The following is a 24760-nucleotide window of genomic DNA, read 5'->3' on the forward strand; positions in this document are numbered from 1 at the left end:
TTGCTAAAATGGTGATTCTGCCCAAATTCTTGTACCCCTTTGTAAATATCCCTATGCCATTTAATCTCCATTTCTTTAAGAGGCTTCGCTCTAATGTGCTGGAGTTAGTGTGGGCGGGCAGACAACTCCGAATTTCATGGAACATACTTACGCTGCCCTTTACACAAGGTGGATTGAGAGCCCCGGATTTTGAGCTATATGCCTATAGCGCACAGGCGCAATTCCTACATTTCTGGCACCACCCTATACCATTTCAACCGCATGCGACGATAGAAATAGACAGGATTGCACCACTCCCACTCAACACTGCTATATTCCAACCTTATAAGCGCCCACAACAGGAAATTGACACAGTAGAGGCGGTGAGATGGGCATGGAAAGGTATAGCGAAGAGAGCAAAGCAGGAAGTGCTCTACGCTCCGTCTATGCCCCTGGATGCCAACCCCTTAATCGGCCCTCTATTAGATAAGGCAACTGGTCTGCGGGCAAAGTCACGTAACATAGAGAAGGGCTGTGACCGATTTCCAGATGGAGAGTTTTTAACATTATCGCATATGTGCGATTCCCAGACGCCTACGGCATCTGATACGCTATTATATTATCAGATCAGGGCGGCATGAAGATCCAGATATAAAGAATTCCCGAGCGAGCCACCTACCTTGCCTGCGCTGGAGAATATTTTATTGAATCCATCGCCTCGGAAACTAATTACACGCATCTACAGCATCACACAGAGCAAATCCCCAATCACGCACACTAAATCCAAAGCAGAATGGGAGGAAAAAGCTGGATTGGTTATTGCGGACAAGCAGTGGCAGTTCTGCTGTACACAGTTGGAACACCTTTCACCAAATTACAGACTTGGACTAATCCACTTTAATTTCCTGCATAGATTGTATAGCACACCGTCACAGCTGCTAAGCATGGGCTTACTTCCGGATGCGAGATGCTGGAGATGAGGCGCCCGGAGCGCCATGTTCCCCCACTTGGCTTGGGATTTTGGACCTGTGGCGCAATACTGGGCGGATGTTTTTAGACACATAGAGCGCATAACAAATGTCACATTACAGGTCACGCCTATGGTAGCATTGTTAGGATATATACATGAAATCCATAGCGAGCACCGCAAACTTGTAGCTATGTTGCTGTTATTAGCAAAACGACAAGTGGCTATTCATTGGAAGAAACAAGGCCCACCCACTGTAGCTGAATGGGCCAGGGCAGTGACGTATTGCAGGGACCAACTATCTGTCTTTTGGGAGCTAATGCAGAGTAGGTCCAGATAGTCTGACATTTGGGAACCATTTGCTGCTTGGTTACGATTGGAGGGGGCTGAATTACAGAGGGAATGAATGTCTGTGTGGAAGCTGAAGGTTCATATAGTGGGCCTTGCAGGACAACACGTTTGAGGCAGAGTACAAGAGTATTATAGTGCATCGACTTAGCGGAACAGAGGACGATTTTTATGTGCCGGGCTGCTACAATGGACATGACACAGGAGACTAAGAACAGGTGTTTCATGAAGTTTGCTTTCTGATGTTAAGGGGATGGCAATTGGGGGGGGGGGATTTGTACGGTTACTTGGCGACTATGTTGTGGAATATACTCACTTGCATTGTGGATTGCTTATTATGTTGAATTGTACGCTGTTTATACCTCGCTGCCTGCCCCTCGGGATGTTGGCCAATGTAGCTGTGCATTGCTGTCCGGATATTAAGCCGCTGGCCCCAGGGTTGTAGGCAAAAGCAGTGTACACCGATAAATATGCAGTAAATTGTTTAAAAAAAAAAAAGCAATAATTCTGTTTACGTTTGTTTATATAAGGGTCTCATACAGCTAGCACAGACCGATATAGGTCCCCAGGTATTTTGCAGGCCTGAGAGCTTTCGCAGGTTGTACTTAATTTATACCTCTTCATGTGTAAAAAAAAAAAGGAGTTAATTGAGTAGTTCTCTGGTATATAATAGCCTCTGGGTTAAGCACCGAGCCTTTAACATCCTTCATTAGACGTGGTATCTCTGCAACAGGTTTGTATACAGTATATAAGTCTACAAAGTGTTTCTCTCACAAACATGGCAGGATAAAAAAATTGAGAGGGCTGGAGACCAATGCGCTTCTATGAGCTACGATATGCCAAAAAGGCTTCCAAATTGTTAGTTTTGGATTCTTTCACAAGGTTAGCTCAATTGGAATCTATCCAATCTGTTTAGAAGTAGCAAGGATTTTCTTATACTTGGTTCTAGACTGAGCTTCTGTAAGCCACATTGCTTTTCAGCCACAATTAACTCTACTTTTGCCTTCCTACAATTGGCATTATACCAAGGAGAGGACTTAAATAGCAATGGCTTGGAAGATTAACTTTTAGATGTCCATAGATTTTTTAAACTCGTTGAACAGACTATGATGTAGCTCAAGAAAGGATCCTTCACTTGAAGAGTTCTTGGGAAGGGGACCAATGATGAAAGTTAAATATGTTGTAAATTTGCATAATCATGTCAGGCTTCGAGGGAAATTTAGACCACTGCATACATCTTTTGCTGTTGCCAAGTGATCGTACCACCTCAGAAATTTTATAAGTTTTGTTTTCATCAGGAACAGAAGTGGTCTGTAAAGATAAAATAAGTGGATAGTGGTCACTGCCAGATCAAATACACCAAAATCGCAAATTGCTTGCCATATTTCTAAGTCCAATAGGCTGCAGTCTATCCTGCTTTTACTCTGCTCTATTACAGAAGTATATTCTCAATGCCCATCTGATTTAGATCTGTAGTTACATGCACGCATACCATACTTCAACGTTAACAACTTGAGTTGGATAACAGTATTAGACCTTTTTTTTTGTGGCTCCCCTTCCAAGCTTTGGATACCTCAGGCTGCATACTCAAGAACAGTAATAAAATCAATAAAAGAGATTGATTCAAATGTTAAATTAAAATCACTGACAATAGTTAGCAGAGGATGCGATGATCTATTAGACAACTGCTATTCAAGTTTGGCCAATGGGAGGGAATCTTTGTTTGGGATCATTGAACATTTATAGATATTGTATAAACTCACAATTACACCTTTGGACCACCTTATCGTCAACCCAATCCCATCACAGCTATCATTTTTTTCAACAAATTTGTAGGCAAATTTAGCAAAATTCGTGACCAGATTAAGATCCCCACCAGATGGGGACCCAGATCTTGATGGAGTGGCCTCAATACTGTGATTTGTGTAACCAAGGCAGGAGCAGAAGGGCCCAAATGTAAGGCTGGTTTTTGAAGATTCTTAGTAGCTGGTGGGGAAGGCCTGTATAAGACACGTATGAATTGAATAACTCCATTCCGCTTGGGTAACTGGGGGTTATAGGGGCTAATGTTTTCCCTTCACCAGATCTCAAATTTATTTTAAATTTAATATTTGAACCAGTTGGAGGTATGGACCTTGCTTCCATTGCCAAGAGGCCATTTATTAAATCACAAAGGTCTGGAACCAGTTTGATCAAAACAAATCTATCCGACTGGTCAGAGAGTCAATAAGCAGTGATTATATCTTTATGGATGAAGGAATAGCACTGCCTATTGGAACGGATCCAATTGATTGTTTTGTTAACGAGTGCCTCCTTGTTTTTCCTTTGACCTGGTTTCAGCTTTGGTACATTTGTCAGGTAGATTTCAGGTTCTCTACCGAACCCTTTCTGATATGTTGATTCAGGATGTTCAAAATCATACTTGTTGGTGCTAAGTGAATAGCTTCTTTGAATTGCCCCCCAGGTAGTAAGATGAGGAGTAGCGCCTCCTACTCTCCTCATAGGATAAATTTGGTTAGATATTTTAAAGTTGCGGGGATTCAACAGGAAGCCATCAGAACTTGTACCCTTTTACTACTAACTAAGACCAAACACTCTTCTGTCCAGGTGTCCCTCCTTGGGTCATCCTTGTATCAATATTTCGAACATCCTTATATGAGTAAGGTGGCTTGTTTTGTGTATGGATATAATCTGATACAACAACTTTAGGGGCTGGCCGGCTAGGGGACTCAGGGCCATATGTAGGTAATCCAAATTTACCGATTCTAAAATACCAAATTTTACCGATTCCATATTTCAGAATCGGTAAATGGTATGAAGGTATTGATTCGGTAAATGTTACAGAACCGGTAAAATTCAGGAAAATACAGATTCCGTATTTACCGATTCGGTAATTCCCATTCGGGAGGCCCATAGGAATGAATGGGATACCATTCACTATTACAGATTCGGTAAATATCCAATCGTAATAGGGGGTACATATTCAAGGGTGGCAGGGTGTCACATTGACACCCTGTTGCACCCCTGAATCGTGCATGTGTGCACATGTGGCACACATACATGCCCTAAGGGCATGTATGCCTGCCACATGGCATTCTTGGAAAAGCACAAATTAGCTTTTTCTAAGGTTTTGGATATTTACCACCAACTTTTAGTTGGTAGTAAATACCGAATCCTTACCTCAGAAATGCACTCACTTGAGTGCTCCCTACATTACGGATTCGGTAATTTACCGAATCTGTATTTTAAGGATTTAGTATTTTACCACTTCCTTGAATTACCGATTCGGTAAATTACCGAATCCCTAAATTTGGACCCTACATCTCAAATGCCTAATACTGGTCGGTAACGGACGAAATTTGGTAATTTCGGCGGTTACCGACCGGTATTGGGCTACCTACATAGGACCCCCAGTCCTTAGAGTGGCAGGAGATCCTATAGCTAAAGTCACAATTTTAATGCAGGTCTCTTAGCCTGCAATTTAGTGAAGGAATTGCCCCTTTTATGGACGAGAACTATGCTTTTAAGTTGTCTATGACAACCTTAATTTCAAATTTATCATGTGCCTGGTTATCCACCGCATGCGCAATTTGCTCTTGTTGAGTTTTTCTGCAAGACAAGGTTTCAATGGGATTTGAGCTTTCTGGTTTGAGTTGCAAAATGGGTTCTTTCTGTGACTCAACATCAGTTATACAAAGGGTTTTATTATCAGGATGAATGGGCAGCTGACACTTTATTTTCCCTGTATTTCAGCAGGTTATATATTCAATAACAGGGTCATACATCCCAAAAATGAATTCCCTTAAAGTAACATTGCCTAAGAAATGATAGTCATAAATGGCTTTACATAACTGGCAATTGTTTTATGATAGGGACAATTTGCATATAGCCCTCATGAACAAAGGCAAAACAATACGTTCTTACCAGTGTGTTTTCCTCAGGTACAAAGTGGTGTTGAGTACTGGACTAATCGAGCCAAGAGGAATAGTCCTCTCCTGCCTCTTCCTGGCGCTGATTGGCTTCGCCTGGGCGCAGCGTGTAATAGCAGTGCGCCTTATAGCAGCAGGTAAGCACTGGGGTCTCCTCCTTCTGCCCCCTTCTCAGTGACTCGAATTCTAGGCCAGGTACACTCTCCCCCCCTCCCCCACAAGCAGGGTATCCCTTAATATATATGCATTTATACAATTAAAAGGAGAGGGTGCATAGGTAATGTGTAAAAAGAATAACTTTTGCTGTAAACATATCCAAACGTTGATGTTTTCACAGTACATTACCCAGATGCATTTTTGGCTGACAACTATTCATTTTCATGGTGTGTGCCTAAATTACGCAGGACAAAGCTATCTTAAGGGGTAATGCTTGGCTTGTTATAGCAGTGAACAATAACTCAGCTGCCAGACTATGATCATTATTTGATATTGATTGTGTATATCTAGCAGCCGCAAATGAATGAAAGTGGAATTATGAAGCAATGTATATACATTCTTTAATTTTAATATTCACAGTACGAAAATGCTTAACTATTATAATACACGTGAGCACAGTTAAATATAAGCTTGTGGTTTTCTTCGTAATTCAGTGGTTTCGTAAGCTATCTGATAATTATTTTAGAAAACAGGCACTCATTTAGTTACAACATTTCAAGTATGTGTCACAAAGTTTATATATTGCACATAGCCACATGCGTTATGTTGTCCTCAGCGTTTGGGGAATGAAGTAAAAATCCTTAGTCCATGCATTCCTTTAATTTCTTCTTTAAGTGCCTGAGTAAGAAACACAAATTTAAAGAGCTTCAGACGTTTTTTATATGCAAATGTATGTAATTTTAAAATATTCATACAATAGCAAACAATTTACAAATCTGAATTAAAAGACTTACCATCAATTTTGTTAACTTTACCCTACATTTAAAAATCTATTTTACAGTAGCAGCCTGCACGGATCGGAAGTGGTGGGGTGGGTGTGGATGTAAAAAAAAAGAAAAAAACAAGAAAAAAATTATCTGCTCACCACTCTCACGCTCTCGCCAACATCTCAGTCTTCCCTCACCGGGCCAGAACAATAAGCAGCCAGGCTCCCTCCCCTAAGCCAATCACAATGCTGCAAAGCAGTTTTGTGATTGGCCTTAGAGCAGTGGATCGGCGCTTGGCCAGGGAATAGTGGCCTGGGCATGTTCTCCACGCAGGCTGTAATGCCGGCCAAACATTCATTGCGCACTTGGAGTGAACAAACCACTCCTTCCCTGCTCTGAGAGCATTCAGTAATGTGCGTACTAACACACTGAAGCTTTATGGTATGAGTAGTCTATGCTGGGGTGATTAGGTAATGTGGGGACTGATATTAGGCAATTAATTGCCTTAGGTGTGTTTTCATGCTCCGCATTTACTCTGGCACACATTTTGCTGGTAGTATCCATTATGCCAATACGGTTTGTTGGTGATTCATCTGTGCCAAACCCTGATATTGATGAGCATGCTTTAACTTAATATTGAAATGAAAATGCAAATATTTGTTAAGGACTCTGACCTGTGGTGCTTCCATGTATTGAAGGAAGTAGATGTATTCCGGCAAGTCTCCCTTTTGCCATATTTTAAATGCAGCATGACTAATTTCTAACAGTGTTACATTTAGGGTTAGCGATATATGTTTTTATTTTCATGACTTTCATTGAATACCTGTTTCTGAATAGCATAAGGCAATGCTTTCTCTGTATAATGCGCAGTGGTTCGGTTGTGCACTAGGCATTCAATTGGGACAATAGGATGCACTATGCTTTTTTTAAGACATCTACAATATTTTCCATGCAGCACATTGATTATGTAATGTGATCACACTTGCATATTTGTGCTATTTCTATTCCTTTAAATCAATCAATACCTTACACCGAGCCTCTCCAATAGCCATCAATACATAGAAAACTTAATCACTCAAATATGGCGCTCAATCACGGACCTGACTGTCGGTTCCAAATTTTAAATGTAAAGGAGTTTAAAGAAGCTTTTTTTGAAACAATGAGAAAAGAACACTGTTATTTATGAACGCTAATTAAACAAACCTATAGCAAGACTTTAAACAATAGCATGATTTACATACTTTTCACCACACACTTACACCATTCAAGTATGGCACCCACGTTTGAGCGCAATTTGTCTAGTACGTGCCTCCTAACATCCGAGGGGGAGGGCCGCTAACAATTTACGACTATCACGTGTAAATATAAGGGGATGTCTGACATGGCGGTCTCAGCTTGGGACCATCCACGCCGTTCTGGTGAGACGACTGAGGAAACTTTTCCAGGTGAGAAATTGGTTGTTGGTTGGGCTTTTACATCGGGGTTAGAATAGGAGTAAGCCCAATAATTGTGGGCTAAGCACTGCGCGATTGATATGACTAATTTGAGGAGTCTGATTACCCGGCATGTTGACGTACCAACTCGAAGTAAGCTAATCGGGAGAGTTGTCGTTTCTCTCAAAACGCGCAGACATAATCCGGTTTTCTTTTTAAACCTCGGACATCACCCACGCAATAGCAATGTGTACCTAGGGGCGAAGGTTGAGTGTCCGAAGTGGTGATAATTCCTAGCACGCGCTACCTCAATTTGTTCACTAATTCTCCTTCGTAACCCACGCAATAGAAATGTATACTCAGGGGTGATGGTAGAATGCCCGACGTGATGATAATCCCTAGCTTATAAACCCTGGGAGCGCTACGTTGTATTTACATGAACCCTGTCATAAATACGGAAGAGGATATCTGATAAATGTCGATTCTATCTACAAATGAGACAATTGCGGCATCCGAATCTAAAATAAACATACTCTGCATTTATCTCTTAAATTCTCTATATAAGGGATGTCAGTTTTGATACTAGTCTGCATCGTACTTTAACTTGGGATTCTTATTGTGAACATGCACGTATTTTGTTACATTCACATTGTTGATTTGGAGAGAAGCTGGGACCAGGCCACCAGCCCGCCAGTTGATAGGAATGCTGGGAGTTGGAGTCCTGGGACTTAACTATTGACACCAATTTAATAATAATAAGTTGGTTTCTTTAGGTCTCTTAGAAGGAGACTTCATAACATTGCTCGCCACTATTTTTATGTCTATAAATACAATTTGTGATATTCCATTTAGTGTTGTTGATCTTTTATATTAGGTTCATGACTTTGGAACCTACAAACGACTGTGGGAGGAGGAAGCAACACGACTTCCTCACCAGAAATTCTAAGCACCGGAGCGTGAGACGCCACCTATAGGGGATTCCATATTATCCTTATCATGAGGTATGCATGAGGCAATTTTTGGCAAGCATGGCAACCGTTTATAATATTCTCTGAGGGAAATGACAATATCATCTCCCCTATCCTTATATAGGTTTGTTGAAGAATTTAGAACCATCAAAAATGAAAACTAATGTTATGTTATGTTATGTTAAATTTAGCTTATAAAGCGCACGTACGCCCGTAGGCTTCATGGCGCTGTAGGAAGTTTTCAGAAGCACAACACAACAACAGGAGGACAACTTAGACCATCTAAGGATAGGCTTCTCTAAAAAGCCAGGTCTTAAAGGCTAGTCTAAAGGCTAGAATATTCTCGTGTGACCTTAAAGAAGCTGGCAAGGAGTTCCAGAGGGAGGCAGCAAGAAAATGAAAGGAGCTGCCGCCCTGACGTTGTTTCCTAACAACCGGCACCGTGAGCAAGTTTTTGTGACCAGAACGGAGGTTGCGGGAGGGGATGTATCTGGCAAGCAAGTTGATGATAAATTTGGGGCCTTTGCCTTGTAATGCCCTAAAGATAATGCAGCCGGTTTTAAAAGCCGCCCTCTGGGCTACCGGCAGCCAATGCAGATCTGCTCATCCATACTCAATACCAAGGACAAGTAGGTTAGTACAATGGGCGATATATGAACGTTTGGGTTATGTACTTTTGGAAACAAGAACAACAGGTTGATATTAATTGATGTCTCTTTAACTAATTAAACAAACCTGACAAAAGTCGCATACTAGTCTCAGGCCTATTAAACAGAATAGGGATTTTTGTAACCTCTAACCATAAAATGGTTTTTGGATTAGTGATGGATAATGATACGATTTCCTTACCTGTAGAAAACTCAACCGTCAGGAACAAGAGATATAAACTCTGTTTATGAAATTTGGAGGATCCGTGTGTGCGCCTCCGGTGTAAACTCTAGTCGGTAAGATTAGATATGTATAAAATATCCGTTTAAGAAGAATGATGAGGTTTGGATTTAATAGCCATCATAGCTAATATATACTATGACTAGGGGAGGTTTAGCTAAATTACCTGGTGTAGATACCTTATCTCTTGCTGTGAGAGGCACCTCCCGTTTCCTTTCTTCTTTTTCTGCCTTACTCATTTTAATCTATATTTATTTATTATTTTTTCTTTACCTTTTTTCTTTTCCATCAATACTTGTGACTATAGCAACAAAAGACAAATTTATGAGCAGAGTAACCAAATTAGTGTTGGATGACATGGATAACAACTTGTGAAAGTGTAATCTTGTTTCAGGACGTGATGGATTTAAATGAAAAATTCTCTTGATTAGGCTGAACTATATGACAATCTAGATAATTCTGTTCACTCCCTTTTCTTTCTTGTGTTGCCCCGCAACTTGCTGTCCCCCCTTCTATGACCACACAGGTTGGAATAGGGATTGTTACAAAAACCTTGTCGTGTTTTTACAAAACATATTGCTTAAGATTTGCCATTTCTTGTTTGACAGAATGTATTGTCGAATAGTTATTAGGCATATATGAATATGAAATGAGAAATTATCATATAAGAAAAGTTGTAATTACAGCACTTGGGTCATTGTACGTTGTACTGAGGCTCTAGGTTCTTTCCCCTATCAGTTACTGTATCTTCTCTTGTAGTGTGTTTTTACTTGTAACATGTCTTTTAGTTCAGAGTGAATATGAAATGTGTATGCCAAATTGTGTTTAGGAACAAGATCTATTTATGATATGTAAAACTCATGGAGGTTCTCTTATCTACTTTGATTTCAGCCCTGAAGAAACTCCCTGTTAGGGAGTGAAACGCGTTGGCTGATTTGGTTGTAAAGTACACGGTGACTACTTTTAAAAGAATGAACAATAATAAATAAATAACTTTTCTATATACAGTGACAATCTTTCTGGACTTTTTTTCTTGTGCGCCCCATAGAAAACCAAACAAAGTATCTTTGATCTGGAAAGCACAGCGACGCCAATTAGCAGCTGACGTCGGGGTTGGCGGCACAAACGTTTTGGAACTGGGTTTTTAGGTGCGGCATCGTAGTGTCCGCTGATACAATCTTTGTGTTTATCATCTAACAATGGGTACTACCTAAAGTTTCCCACTTATAATTTTTACAGTGAGGGATTTTGTTTTGCAGATGTGCTGATATTTGAGACTAAGAATTATAAATCTAATGTGGTCTTGTAAGGGACTGAACCTTGTTCTATATATGTATATTTGCTTTTACTCCCCTGTTCCACTAACCTAAGATCGTTGTGAGTTTACTGAAAGGTACTCACCATCAAGTGCACAAAACGTTTACTTCAATTGTTTTTGTAATGCTTTTTATTTTATTTTCAATTACTCTCCAAACACCTCTAATATAATAAACACTGCAAGACCAAATATCAAACAACAAAACAGTTGCTTTGTATAGACATTAGTGGAAACAGGAGGTAAATAAATAAATGGCCATCTCCCAATGGCCATGTTTAGGCCAAGTCTCCAGGCTTCTTTATTGTCAGATGTGCCAGTCAGATCACTGCCCCACGACGTGTCTATCTATATCTCTGGCATAACCTTCCAACAATCTAACAAGTAGTCCACATGTTTCTAGTCAGTACTGCTATAAATCAGTACATCCTCATATAGAATCTCAAATTTCAGTGGCCAATTTCGATTTTCATACACGGTGCAGTCCCTTTTAGTCACAGTGAAACTAATTCACAGTCTCTGGTATTAACTCAAGTACGTCTATCAGATCTTCAGCAACACCGTTGAAGAAGTGGTCTCTATTGACCAATCCACCATATCTTCCAGCACCATACCTCTCCTCTGCAGCAGAATGCTATCACCGAGCTTCCCCACAGTATATGCAACAAGCATTTACAATGCAATGGTCTCGGCATTATTAAAGGTAGAACTATTGCTCATGACATTTAAAAAAAAAAAGTTTAAATTATAAATAAATGGCATTGTCATTTACATTGCCAATAGCTTAATCGTTAAATAAATGGCATTGTCATTTACAATGCCAATAGCTTAATCGCTCGCAAATGCATGACCTATTGCATTTACACCCAGACAGAGCCACACACACAAAGCCACCCACACATACAGCGCCACCCACACAGAGCCACCCACAGTCATTCACATAGAGCCACCTACACAGAGCCACTCTCACACAGACAGAGCCACCCACACATAGAGCCACCAACAAAAAAGCTATCCACACACAGCCACACACACACACAGACAGAGCCACACAGACAGAGCCACACACACACACACAGACAGATGCACGCACACACAGACAGAGCCACACACACAGAGCCACACACACAGAGCCACACACACACAGATAAAGCCACACAGACAGAGCCACACACACACATACAGAGCCACACACATACATACAGAGCCACACACACACAGAGCCACACACACACAGAGCCACACACACACAGAGCCACACACACACAGAGCCACACACACACAGAGCCACACACATACAGAGCCACACACATACAGAGCCACACACATACAGAGCCACACACATACAGAGCCACACACACACAGAGCCACACACACAGGTTCTTTACGCGTTCACAGCCTCCCCTGGGGCGGGACTACCGCCTTCTGCGGGAAGCCCGTGCCACAAAGTCACTGGAGGAGAAGGGCAGAAGGCGGAAGTCCCGCCCCAGGGGCGGCTGTGAAACGGTGTAGGCACGTAGGAGGAGCAGAGGCCGCCGATGCAAGTGAGGGAAGCCCCCCGTGAAGGAGCCTGTAGCCAGGTGAGTGGGGCGTAGTTGTAGGGGGGGGGGGTGCGTGTGCCTGGGGGGTTGCGTGTGCTGGGGGGTGGTGCGTGTACCTACAGGTGATACCGGCAAGGAACCGGCTCACAGATGAAACGCATAGTTTGAAAGGAAATATTTATGTGCACAATATTTTCTACTGCTACTAGACACCTGCGGGCAAAAATCGTGGTAAATTTTGTAGTGTGTAAAACTTTAACATCGCAGGAGGCTTTACATCGTATGCTTTTAGAACGCAGGCTACAGCTTACAACGCGTCCGTGCTGCGTGCTGTAGCCTGCGTGCTATGATGGCAGATTACATAGCCTGTGCGTGATGCGATGACAGATGTTTTAAATATTACAATGCATGCTGCGTGACAGAGCAGGGTGAGATGACATTACTTATCCTGCGCTGTGAAACGGTGTAGGCACGTAGGAGGAGCAGAGGCCGCCGATGCAAGTGAGGGAAGCCCCCCGTGAAGGAGCCTGTAGCCAGGTGAGTGGGGCGTAGTTGTAGGGGGGGGGGTGCGTGTGCCTGGGGGGTTACGTGTGCTGGGGGGGGGTGCGTGTACCTACAGGTGATACCGGCAAGGAACCGGCTCACAGATGAAACGCATAGTTTGAAAGGAAATATTTATGTGCACAATATTTTCTACTGCTACTAGACACCTGCGGGCAAAAATCGTGGTAAATTTTGTAGTGTGTAAAATGGTGCCATTGCAACTTTAACATCGCAGGAGGCTTTACATCGTATGCTTTTAGAACGCAGGCTACAGCTTACAACGCGTCCGTGCTGCGTGCTGTAGCCTGCGTGCTATGATGGCAGATTACATAGCCTGTGCGTGATGCGATGACAGATGTTTTAAATATTACAATGCATGCTGCGTGACAGAGCAGGGTGAGATGACATTACTTATCCTGCGCGATGACAGATGTTTTGCATGCTGCGATGACAGATTACATAGCCTGCATGACACCGTGCTGCAGCCTGCGTGCTGCGATGACAGATATTTTAAATATTACAACGCGTACAACGCATGCTGCGTGACATATGACATATGACATAGCCAGCCACGTAAGATGTTTTAAATATTACAACGCATGCTGCGTCCTGCGAGGACACCGTGCTGCGTGCTTTAGCCTGCGTGCTGCGATGACAGATGCTTTAAATATTACAATGCGTGCTGCGTGACAGATGACATTTGACATAGCCAGCCGCGGAAGATGTTTTAAATATTACAACGCATCCTGCGATTACACCGTGCTGTAACCTGCGTGCTCTAGACTGCGTGCTTCAATGACAGATGCTTTAAATATTACAACGTGTGACAGACGACGTTTGACAAAGCCAGCCACGGTAGATGTTTTAATGACATATGACATAGCCTGCGATGATATTACATTAAATGATATTGCGTGCAGTGACAGATGAGTAGCATGGACATGACAGATGAGTACACTTAAGACAGATGCGAGATGATGTACGTTTGAAATGGTATATTAGCCACAGAAGATGTTTTAAATATTACATTAGACATGTGTACGCATTTCTACGCGCGTTTACGCATTTGGATGGTTTTCCTGGTGTTTATGTGAAAGTTCCACTTTGTGGGGCTCATCAAATATCGGTCACATTTTAAGTTTTGCATTACTGCTCCATCCTGGATGATCCGTACCTTCTAGCGAGTATTTCAGGCTCATGATCCAGAAAGCGCCCTCCCCCCCCCCCCCTTTCTTTTCAGGGGGCGGGGCTCCTTTACCGTTTCCTCTTTGCACAAGGATTTCCCGTCTGCTCAAATGTCCGCACTAAGATTGATGACCCCCTCGCACAACCCTGGAGGCAGATGCGGCCGGGCAGGGTGGAACCAAGGGGAGCGGGCCCAGGAGCGGGGAGAATAAACAGGGGAAGGGAGGGCCGTGCAACGGAGAAAGGAGAGCGTGTGGAGATGGAGATATACGCGAGGGGGAAGAAGAGAGAAATTATGGGGGAAGGAAGGGCATGGGCGAGGCGAAAGGCAGAACAGACGAGGATGTGGCGCAACGGCCAGAGCTCGCGACTTTGGAGCTGGGGAACCAGCTCGGCGTCTGCACAACATATGGGATTCTGGACAAATCACTTAATCTCCAAGTGTCTACCAAAAAACAAGAGGAGCGCTCCACACAACCACGTTTCTCCGAGGCTTGGCAGAAATGCCTCGGAGAAACACACTGTAATTTTCGGATTCAGGCGTGTTTTTAGGTTTGAGTGACGGATGACGTCACAGGTAGAAAGAAGCTAAAAAACACGCCCCCGAATCCGAAAAAGACGGGGCTTAAGGGGAGTGACGTCCCTCTCCTCCAATGGCTGGCCAGCATTTACTAGGCCAGCCAATGGAGAAGAGGGGCGGGTTAAAGCCCCCTTACTAAAAAAACATTAATTATTTGGAGCTCCGCCCCCACTGCTTACAGCAGTGCAACGGAGTCCTCGACCTAAAAAGGTGCACCTTTGTCAATATCTTCACATGCAAAATTAATTGTGCCATCCCACATTTATGGAGCTGCAGCACTTTGTAGTAAATTCTATGGTGTCTCTTAATTTGTATCAGCCTAAAGCTGGTTCTCTTAGAAACCGGAAAGCCTACTCCCCTATATTGTCTTCTGTCCTTACAGTCAGTACACTGTCCCTATTATTTTTTTTGTCCTAAAGGAATCCATCAGCTTCTGTCTGGAGGCAAGGATTACATTGTTTCTTCATCCATCCCTATGCTCGCAGCTGGTACCTGTTTCAGTTGAAGATACATGAAGGTCTGTGATGTATTCATTTCACGTTTGACCTATAGGTGTGTGAATGATAGGACTCCCATTAGCATCCCACACTTCGCTCAGCATGGATATTCTAATGTTGTCCAGTGTCTAAATCTCTCAGGGGTGGTCCCCGTCCTCATTTTGGTACCCATACATAACAGTGTCTAAAGGGTCAATCTATTTTTCCATCCCATTTCCTTATTAATACTGCTCCAGATTTCCACTGCTGATGGTTGTGGGAGCTGTGATGCATGCTACTGCCCCTCCATATAGTACATGTAGGCAACGCTTTCCATCCAGCACTTGTCTAGCCATTGTACTGCCCCTCCATAACCACTTGCCTATCAAGTCTAAACACAGGCTCTCCTATGGGCATGTCCCCATTTGTTACCTGTGCACCGTGGCTCAGCTTTCAATTTTTTTTTTACATTCTGGAGTGAGACACCCTATTCATTAACAATCGGCTGCTATAGGTTTGCCTTCCTTGTCCAGCCGGGCAAGGAATTTATTTATCAAAAGATAGAATATAAATGATTATAATGCATTACTAGAACAATAACAAGGCACAATCCTGTGCTGTACTAGAACGGAAAGGAAACATAGAAGAAGGTGAAAAAGGGTGTTTCAGGCAAAAGACAGAGCAGACAGGGTACTGTAATGAGTAAACAATAATGACAGTATCGCCTGGAGAGGCACATACAGCAACAAATATGAATTATTTTCATGTATGCCCACTTTTGGGTGTCGACGTTTCGATCCCTCGCTCAAAAATTAAAGGGGATCATCTTCAGGACTTATGTAATAAGAATTGCCTGAATTAAGGACGCCTGTTGTCGAAATAATAAAGAACAACAAACAGGGACATTATCAGAAAAGAATCTGGGAGAGCGGTCAAAACATACCCTTCTTAACATTTACTACAATCGGAATCGCGGTGTGGGTGCAGTGATGGTGCCAGTGGTATCATGCTGAATAAATTCATTCAACATTCACATGCAAAGATCCTCGGAATCGCAGTGCGAGACTTGTATTGGAGGTGAGTGGTCAGAAGTTGTGACAATGCGAGTGAAAACAAAGCTCAAAGCCCAGTGGGCTGGTGGTTGGGTCGAGCATTGTGCACCTAAAGTTACACGGAGGAAAGGACTCTGTGGTTTGGGTGGAGGGTTAGCTATGCACTAAAACATACCTCTTGGATTAGAGGTGGGGTTGGCAGAATGGAATCTAGAGAGAAACCTTTTGGTGAAATGCTGGTTTTTAGGCAAACCCGTGCTAGTTCCTATGTTTAAGGAATAAAAAACAATGGGGTAAGGATTTATCTCAGTTTTTCATGGTACATAAAAAAAGAAAGAAGCGCAAGGGCGGTGTACCTTCAAATAGTTGAATTACTGGCTTACAGGTTGAAATGATTGGAGTTTCCAGGAAATGTCGGTTACAATACGTAGCCGATCTGTGAATGAAGTAATTAGCCGTTAGTGAGGAGGTACGAGCTTTAATATGCAATCAAGGAACTGCCAAGGCGAAATGGTAAACACATACCGATTAAAGTTTCATCAGTGCCACAATGGGGAAGGATGTCGTCTTAACGGGAGGCTTAATGGCCGTCACCGCGATTGGAACAATGACTGGAATGAGCCGCTGTAAAAAAAGGGTTTACAGCTATTAACGCCCATCGAGTGGTGTGCAACCGGGGTTTGCAAGGTAGAAAGGATAAGAAGTGCTTACCGGGTCTAATTCACTCACGCGGCGAGTTGCCGGCGTCCTAGGACCTACTTCCTGGTTGTAGAGTGGAAGCTAGGTGGGCCCATTTGTGTGTAATAGCGAATGGTCACGTGGCAGTGGTGATGGCCGACATCTTGGAGTGGGGAGTTCTCCAAGGAAAACAAACGGAATATAGTATTGAGGGCACAACCTGGGTGCAAATGGGGTAATTTTTATTCTTAATTTAAAGGAAATTTCCTCAAATGGAAAGCGCACTACCATACACAATGGTGGTATTGGAATTGGAAAAGAAAGGGTGTGCTATTAAACAGTCATGCTTGGGGAATGGAGTTAGATAGTGATTGAGTGAGCTAGTATCGCTTTCGCAAAGGGGTAATGGCATGCGGGAGTGAGGGTGACATAAATTCATATTTACATGTGATGTTTAAAAACATTCTGAGTTCAATCATTATCATAGGCAGTATCAACAGGATGCTGAGCCCAGCACCACTGTGTTTTTGGTCAATGTTCAACTTGTCATGAGACTTATAGTAACAAAAATTGTCCTTTTTGCTTCTTTCTTTTTTATGTACCATGAAAAACTGAGATAAATCCTTACCCCATTGTTTTTTATTCCTTAAACATAGGAACTAGCACGGGTTTGCCTAAAAACCAGCATTTCACCAAAAGGTTTCTCTCTAGATTCCATTCTGCCAACCCCACCTCTAATCCAAGAGGTATGTTTTAGTGCATAGCTAACCCTCCACCCAAACCACAGAGTCCTTTCCTCCGTGTAACTTTAGGTGCACAATGCTCGACCCAACCACCAGCCCACTGGGCTTTGAGCTTTGTTTTCACTCGCATTGTCACAACTTCTGACCACTCACCTCCAATACAAGTCTCGCACTGCGATTCCGAGGATCTTTGCATGTGAATGTTGAATGAATTTATTCAGCATGATACCACTGGTACCATCACTGCACCCACACCGCGATTCCGAACGTAGTAAATGTTAAGCAGGGTATGTTTTGACCGCTCTCCCAGATTCTTTTCTGATAATGTCCCTGTTTGTTGTTCTTTATTATTTCTCCAACAGGCGTCCTTAATTCAGGCAATTCTTATTACATAAGTCCTGAAGATGATCCCCTTTAATTTTTGAGCGAGGGATCGAAACGTCGACACCCAAAAGTGGGTATACATGAAAATAATTCATATTTGTTGCTGTATGTGCCACTCCAGGCGATACTGTCATTATTGTTTACTCATTACAGTACCCTGTCTGCTCTGTCTTTTGCCTGAAACACCCTTTTCACCTTCTTCTATGTTTCCTTTCCGTTCTAGTACAGCACAGGATTGTGCCTTGTTATTGTTCTAGTAATGCATTATAATCATTTATATTCTATCTTTTGATAAATAAATTCCTTGCCCGGCTGGACAAGGAAGGCAAACCTATAGCAGCCGATTGTGGTCTGTTTATTATCTTCTCAAATCCAATAAAAAGCTAAGAACCCTTGTTCCAAAAATTTAGTTGATACCCATGGTTCATAGCTACCCGCTGGGTCCCCCTTGTTTCCTCAAACACCCTATTCATTAACAGCTTTTGAACTGTCTTCAATGCTGTCCTTAGAACTCCACCCACCCATAGCAATACCCTGGGAAAGTGGTCAAGTTTCCTCAAGAACTCTGTGGGCACAATGTGTACCAAGTTCTGTGACATACACATAAAAAAGAGCAATTCATTTGTACAAAGCTGTCCTTTCCAGCAGTGAAAATAGAAGCTCACGGTGGTCGGATAATCATTCTCCAGTAAATTTAACAATAGATCAAGATTGTCAAATTATTGTGTGTTTTTGTCAATCAATAGCCATATATGAAATGCTTTACTTACCTGTAACTGCAGTTATCCAGTATTGGTATCTTTCATAGATTCACATGCCTGAATAATTCCCAGTTGTCGGGATGGGAGTACCCGGTACATAAATAAAGTAATGTCCCATTAGACATATAGAGTAATAGGCCAAAGGTCTCACATTAGTAACATATCCAGGTCCTATTGTAATAAGGACCAAACGCTAGAGAGCAACCAATCAGCTGCCGCCACCCTCTGGAACCTTCCTGGAAGGAGCTCTAGTCCCTCAGATTTTCGTAAGCACAGTGCTTTATAGAGGAACAACAGAGTACTAGGTGAGCCCTTCAAAGGGAGGCGGGTGGGTTGCATGTGAATCTATGAAAGATACCAATACTGGATAACTGCAGTTACAGGTAAGTTACGCATTTCTTATCCAGTATTAGGGTATCTTTCATAGATTCACATGCCTGAATCAGAGTAGAAAGCAATGATAAGCACATTTCCTTTTGCATAAAGAACATGAAGCCTTAGTTAACAAAAAATAAATATATATATATATATATATATATATATATATATATATATATATATATATATATATATACACACACACACACACACACACACACACACACACACACACACACACACACACATCACATTAAAATGCAAAGCAAAAAGTTGCAAGTCTGGCAAAAGGTATAATAGTGATAGGGAAATGTGCGTAGAAAAATAAGAGAAAGGTTGGTTGGAAGGAAGGAAGGCTCACCTCTATCGAAATAGATGACGCAACACCGCCTGTCCCACTGCAGCATCCTTTGTGTGTTCTGTATCCAAACAGTAATGTTTGGTAAATGTATGCGGAGTCTTCAATGTTGCCGATCTGCAAATCTCCCTGATGGGCACACCTGCAAATAGTGCAGTAGAAGTAGAGACTGCCCTAATGGAATGGGCCCGTATCCGTGATTGTAAAGGCTGACCATCCTGCTGTTGACAGAAGACAATGGCAGCAGAAATCCATCTGGAAATGCTTTGCTTTGTGAGTGGAAAACCCTTCCTGGGTAAGCTGTAAGCCACAAAAAGTTGGCTGGATTTGCAGAAAGTTTAGTTCTGTCAAGGTAGAATTTAAGGCAGCGTTTTAAATCCAGAGAATGGAGAGCTCTCTCCGGTGCCGTTTGTGGATTTGGAAAGAAAGTTTTTAAGACAACAGGCTTATTTAAGTGGAAGTCAGATGGTACTTTTGGAATAGATTTTGAGTTAGTCCGAAGAATTACCCTGTCATTTTTAGATTGTAGAAAGGGATCTTGAATCGTGAAAGCGTGAAGGTCACTAACTCGCTTGCAGATGCAAGGGCTACAAGGAATGCAGTGTTCCAAGATAGGAACTTGAGGTCAGCTCTGTGTATCGGCTCAAAAGGGTACTTCATCAGCTGAGCAAGTACCGTGTTTAGTTGCCATGTTGGAGGTAGCAACTTTACAGGAGGGAAAGTCCGAAACAGGCCTTTGAGAAACTGTTCTATTAATCTGTTCGACCAAAGAGAAGGTCCATTATAAGATCTGCTGAAACGGGATATTGCTGCCAGGTGAACTTTGATAGAAGTGTGGGCGAGGCCCGAAGTAGCCAAATGAAGGAGGTATGGTAATATCTCTTCTGGAGAGGATGTGAAAGGATGCACTTTAGCCGACCTGCACCAGATACAGAATCTCTTCCATTTAAAAGAATAAGTCCAGTTTGTGCTATCTGCTCGGGCACGGGATAGGACAGCTCTGCATTCCGGAGGAATGTTCAAATCTTAAAACTCGTGGAACTCAGGAGCCAGGCCGATAATTTGAGAGAAGCTGGGTTCAGGTGCTGGACTTGTCCCTGGTTCATTGTGAGGAGAGATGGAAACAGCGGCAATGGAATTGGTGTTTGCAGGGAAAGGAGATGAAGCTCCGTCAACCAATGTTGGCGAGGCCATGCTGGGGCTATTAGAATCAGCGTGCAAGGTTCTGCCTTCATCTTCCTGAGGATCCTGGGGGATCAGTGGAATCGGCGGGTAGGCGAATACGCCGAACCAGGCTATTGAAAATGCATTCCCCAGAGATCCCTGTTGGGGATGCCAGCTTGTGATATGTTGGCATTTGGCTATTTGTCGTGTGGCGAAAAGATCCAACGGGGGTTCGCCCCACAGAGAGAAGATGCCATTGAGTGTGTGTTGGATTAACTCCCACTCGTGGCAGGTGGTCTGCATTCTGCTCATTGAGTCTGCCAACGCATTGTCCTTTCCTGGAACGTACTCTGCTCGTAGAGAAACTTTGTTCTGAAGGGACCAGTACCAGATTTTTGTGATTCTTGAGAGAGTGAGAGAGAACGAGTCCCTCCCTGCTTGTTCAGGTAGTGCATGGTTGTAGTATTGTCCGTCCTGACAAGCACTTGCAAACTCTTTATTCTGGGAAGGAAAGCCAGGAGGGCTAGGTAGGCAGCTCTGAGTTCTAGGAGGTTTATGTGTAGTCTTCGCTCGGAAGGTGACCACTTCCCGCTGATCTGAAGCTCCTGGAGAAAGGCTCCCCAACCTTTCAGAGACGCATCCGTGGTTATAACCAGAGGAGAGGCTTGAGTCAAGAAGGATGAGGCCTCGAGACAGATTGTGTGGCTGAATCCACCAGTCAAGGGCGGCGACCATCTGAGGAGTCACTTGTATGGGGTCGTCGAAAGGATCCGCAGACTTGAATCCATTGCGTAAAGAGAGCCTCTTGAAGAGGACGCATGCGGAGACGACAGTATGGAACCAGGAGGATGCAGGAAGACATCATTCCAAGGAGAGATTTGAAGAGGCGCACTGAAAGAGACTCTTATACGCACGCATTCTGCCAATCGTAGGAGTTAATGTTGCAGCTCTTGTGATGGATAAGCTTTCTTCAGGACCGCATCTAGACAGATCCCAGAAATGTTATCCGCTGGGAAGGCTGTAAAACGGACTTGTCCGGGTTGAGGGTAAGACCCAATCTTTTGAAAAACCGTAGACAGGCTTTGGAAGATCTTCTCACGCTGTCGAGAGAGAGTGCCTTGACGAGCCAGTCGTCGAGATATGGAAAGATTTGGTGATGCTGTTGCCTGAGAAAAGCCGCCACTGGCGTAAGGCATTTTGTGAAAATGCGTGGGGCTGACTTGAGCCCTAAAGGCATGACTCGGAATTGTTAATGCCTGCCCGCTACAGCAAACCTTAGAAACTTTCTGTGACTTTTGTGGATTGGAATATAAAAGTAGGCATCCTGGAGATCCAGGGATGCCATGTAGTCGTTCGCATTGAGAAGCTGCAGAACTTCATGGATAGTGACCATGCGAAATGATTGTTTTTTCAGATATCTGTTTAGACTTCTCAAATCTAGGATCGGTCTCCATTTATTTTCCTTCTTTCGCACCAAGAAGAACCAGGAGTAAAAACCTTGTCCTTTTTGATGGACAGGTACTCCTTCTATAGCACCCTTCTGGAGCATCGTTGATATTTCCATGTATAAGAGGTGCAGATGCTTGTGATTCATATGTTGAGGGGGCGTTGGTGGTGGGGTTTGGACAAATACTAGGGAATGTCGGAACTTCACCAGTTGAAGAACCCAACGATCCATTGTGATTGGGCTCAAATTGTGAAGATAGTGGGAAATTTTTCCTCCCACTCTGGAAGGTGGAAAAGAGACAGAGACTGGTGGTAGAGAGAAGTCATTGACGTCACGCAGAATCCCTCTGCCGTCCAGCTTTTCCGCGAAACGAAGACTTGTTGTATGAAGTCTGCGCTTGCTGTCTTTGCTGAAACTGCGGCCTGTACTGGTTAGAGGAGGAATATGAAGACCTATATTATTGGTAGCCTCCTCTATTAGAGTATTGTCCTCTACCCCTTGAGTCACGAAAAGTGGTGTTTTTATATTGAAGGGTACCCAGGGCTCTGGCCGTATCTGTGTCTTTTTTGATGCCTTGAAGGGCCTCATCAATGTGGGTACCGAAAATGATTTGTCGGTCATAAGGCATATCAAGGATCTTGGTTTGTATTTCAGGTCGGAATGTTGTTACCTTAAGCCATCCATGGCGCCGCAGAACTGCTGCACCAGCCATAGCGCAATCTATAATTTCAGAAGCCGACCTTTTGCCTTCCAGAAGCACCTTTCTTGCTTAGTCTTTGGATTCTTGTGGCAAGGACTCCAAATATGGTGCTATATCTGACCACATTTGTCTGTTGTAGCGTCCAAATAGCGCCAGTGAGTTAGACTAAGTATGGGCGAATTTTGCAAATCAGCGGTCCGCGAATTCGCGCGAAATCGCAAAAGAATCCGCGAATTTCCCCGCGAAATAGCGGATTTTATGGAGATTTGCACCATACTTAACTGGAGTACTTTCTACTGGCTAATCAGTAAGTGCTACCTCGTTGGGTAAATGTATCATGCTTTTCCTACACTACAGCTGCGTAAAGGCCAGGAAGAGTTGTCTCCCGTGACCCTGTGTGTCTGTAACTTTGCCACCGCGCCCATAGGCGCCGAGGTCCCTCGAGTGAGCTGTCCATCACAGTGGGGGAAAGGGTGGGAAGAGGTTGCATAGCCTAGTGTGTGTGGGGCCGGGCTTCTGTGCGAGTTCACATGCCTCTTGTTTATAAAGGGTCAGAGACCGATCAGAGCAGGGGATTGCGCTCGAGAAACTCGTGGATGCCTAGACCTCCATAACGGATTACAGCTATTTGTAGATGGTAGATTTAGGGAGAAAGCAAACCTGCCTAGCATCGACCATGCTCACTAGATTCTTGGGCTGATTATAATGAGTTACTGAATTTGAGCTTCAACTTGGGCACCTGCTTTATTTATATTTGTAATTGCTTCCTGCTGAGGTTTAATTTTTGTGACAGGAGCCTCGTTGCCTAATTGTAACTATTCTCTGACCCTGCTTCGAGGGTCAGAGCAGGGTCAGCGAATAGTTGCAAGTAGGCAACGAGCCGCCGCTCAGGAAGCACTTACAGGGTTACAGCAGGTACCCAAGTTGAAGAAACATTTTGTAAATGGTTACAAAGAAATTAGCTTCAACTTCGGCACCTGCTGTAACCCTGTAAGTGCTTCCTGAACAAAATTCGCCCCACTCGCGGATTCGCGGATTTTGCCGCAATTTCGTGGATTGCGAAATTGCGGAAAATCTGCAAATTCCACGAGCGGAACAAAAGAAATTAGCTTCAACTTCGGCACCTGCTGTAACCCTGTAAGTGCTTCCTGAACAAAATTCGTCCCGCTCGCAATCGCGGAAAATCTGCGAATTCCACGAGCGGAACAAATTTTCCGCCCATACTTAAGTTAGACGCCCGTACTGTTAGTGCTGTCATAGAGGAACATAGTTTCCCAATATTGTCCAGGCGCCTGCCCTCCTTATCCGGGGGAGCTGAAAGTGTGACGGAATGGTTTTTTAATCTGCGTTGCACTGCCTGAGTGATCACAGAATCAGGCTTTGGATGCCCAATGAGACTGGCTGGAGCATCGTCTGGAGCCCTGTATTTCTTGTCCAACCTTAGCAGAACTGGAGGGACTGTAGAGGGAGTTTGGATGATATTGATGCCTTGATCCCAAATATAGTCAATGATGGGAATCGACCTAACAGACTTTTTATACGGTTCCTTGAAATCGTAAAGGAAGCAGTGCTGTTGGTGAGAGGGCATTGGTAGTTTGAATCGTTAGGCAGCTCTCTCCAGGAGATTATGGAAACCTCCTATATCCTCAGGACGCTGCCGTCAACGAGGGACTTCGACGCCGAGGCGGTCGACGGGATGCTCATCGACGATACACTCTTCGTCGACGACTACTATGTACTCGTCGTCGACATCTTGATAGTCGACGACAAAGGGGTACGTGCCGTCGACGAAGACGTCGTTGTCGAAAGAAATGCCGATGAGACTGACAGTGTTGAATTAGTCGGGGCTGAGGAAGGCTTTTGAAAAAGTGTTCTTCACTCTCGGCGGTGGAGATAGAGGGTCTGGAGCTGGCTTCTTTGACCCCGGGAAGGGAAAAAGAGTCTTTTGCAGGCAAATCCTTAAGCTTTGGAGCCTCTGAAGACTGTTTTTGTGTCTTCTTTTGAGGTTGCTGCATAGAAG

General features: G+C 43.5%; 1 protein-coding gene across 1 annotated transcript in view; it reads right to left on the reverse strand.

The window, feature by feature from the left end:
* Positions 1 to 5763: 5763 nt before the first annotated feature.
* LOC147683089 (bolA-like protein 3) overlaps positions 5764 to 24760 on the reverse strand; it is a 78734-nt gene continuing 59737 nt past the window's right edge. Inside the window, exon 4 of the mRNA XM_086943575.1 lies at positions 5764 to 6057. Within this exon, the coding sequence (XP_086799701.1) occupies positions 5992 to 6057 (66 nt within the window). The 3' untranslated portion in view covers positions 5764 to 5991. The remainder of the gene's footprint in view (positions 6058 to 24760) is intronic.

This window comes from Lissotriton vulgaris, chromosome 11 (genome assembly GCF_964263255.1).
Source record: "Lissotriton vulgaris chromosome 11, aLisVul1.2, whole genome shotgun sequence".
NCBI lineage: Eukaryota > Metazoa > Chordata > Amphibia > Caudata > Salamandridae > Lissotriton > Lissotriton vulgaris.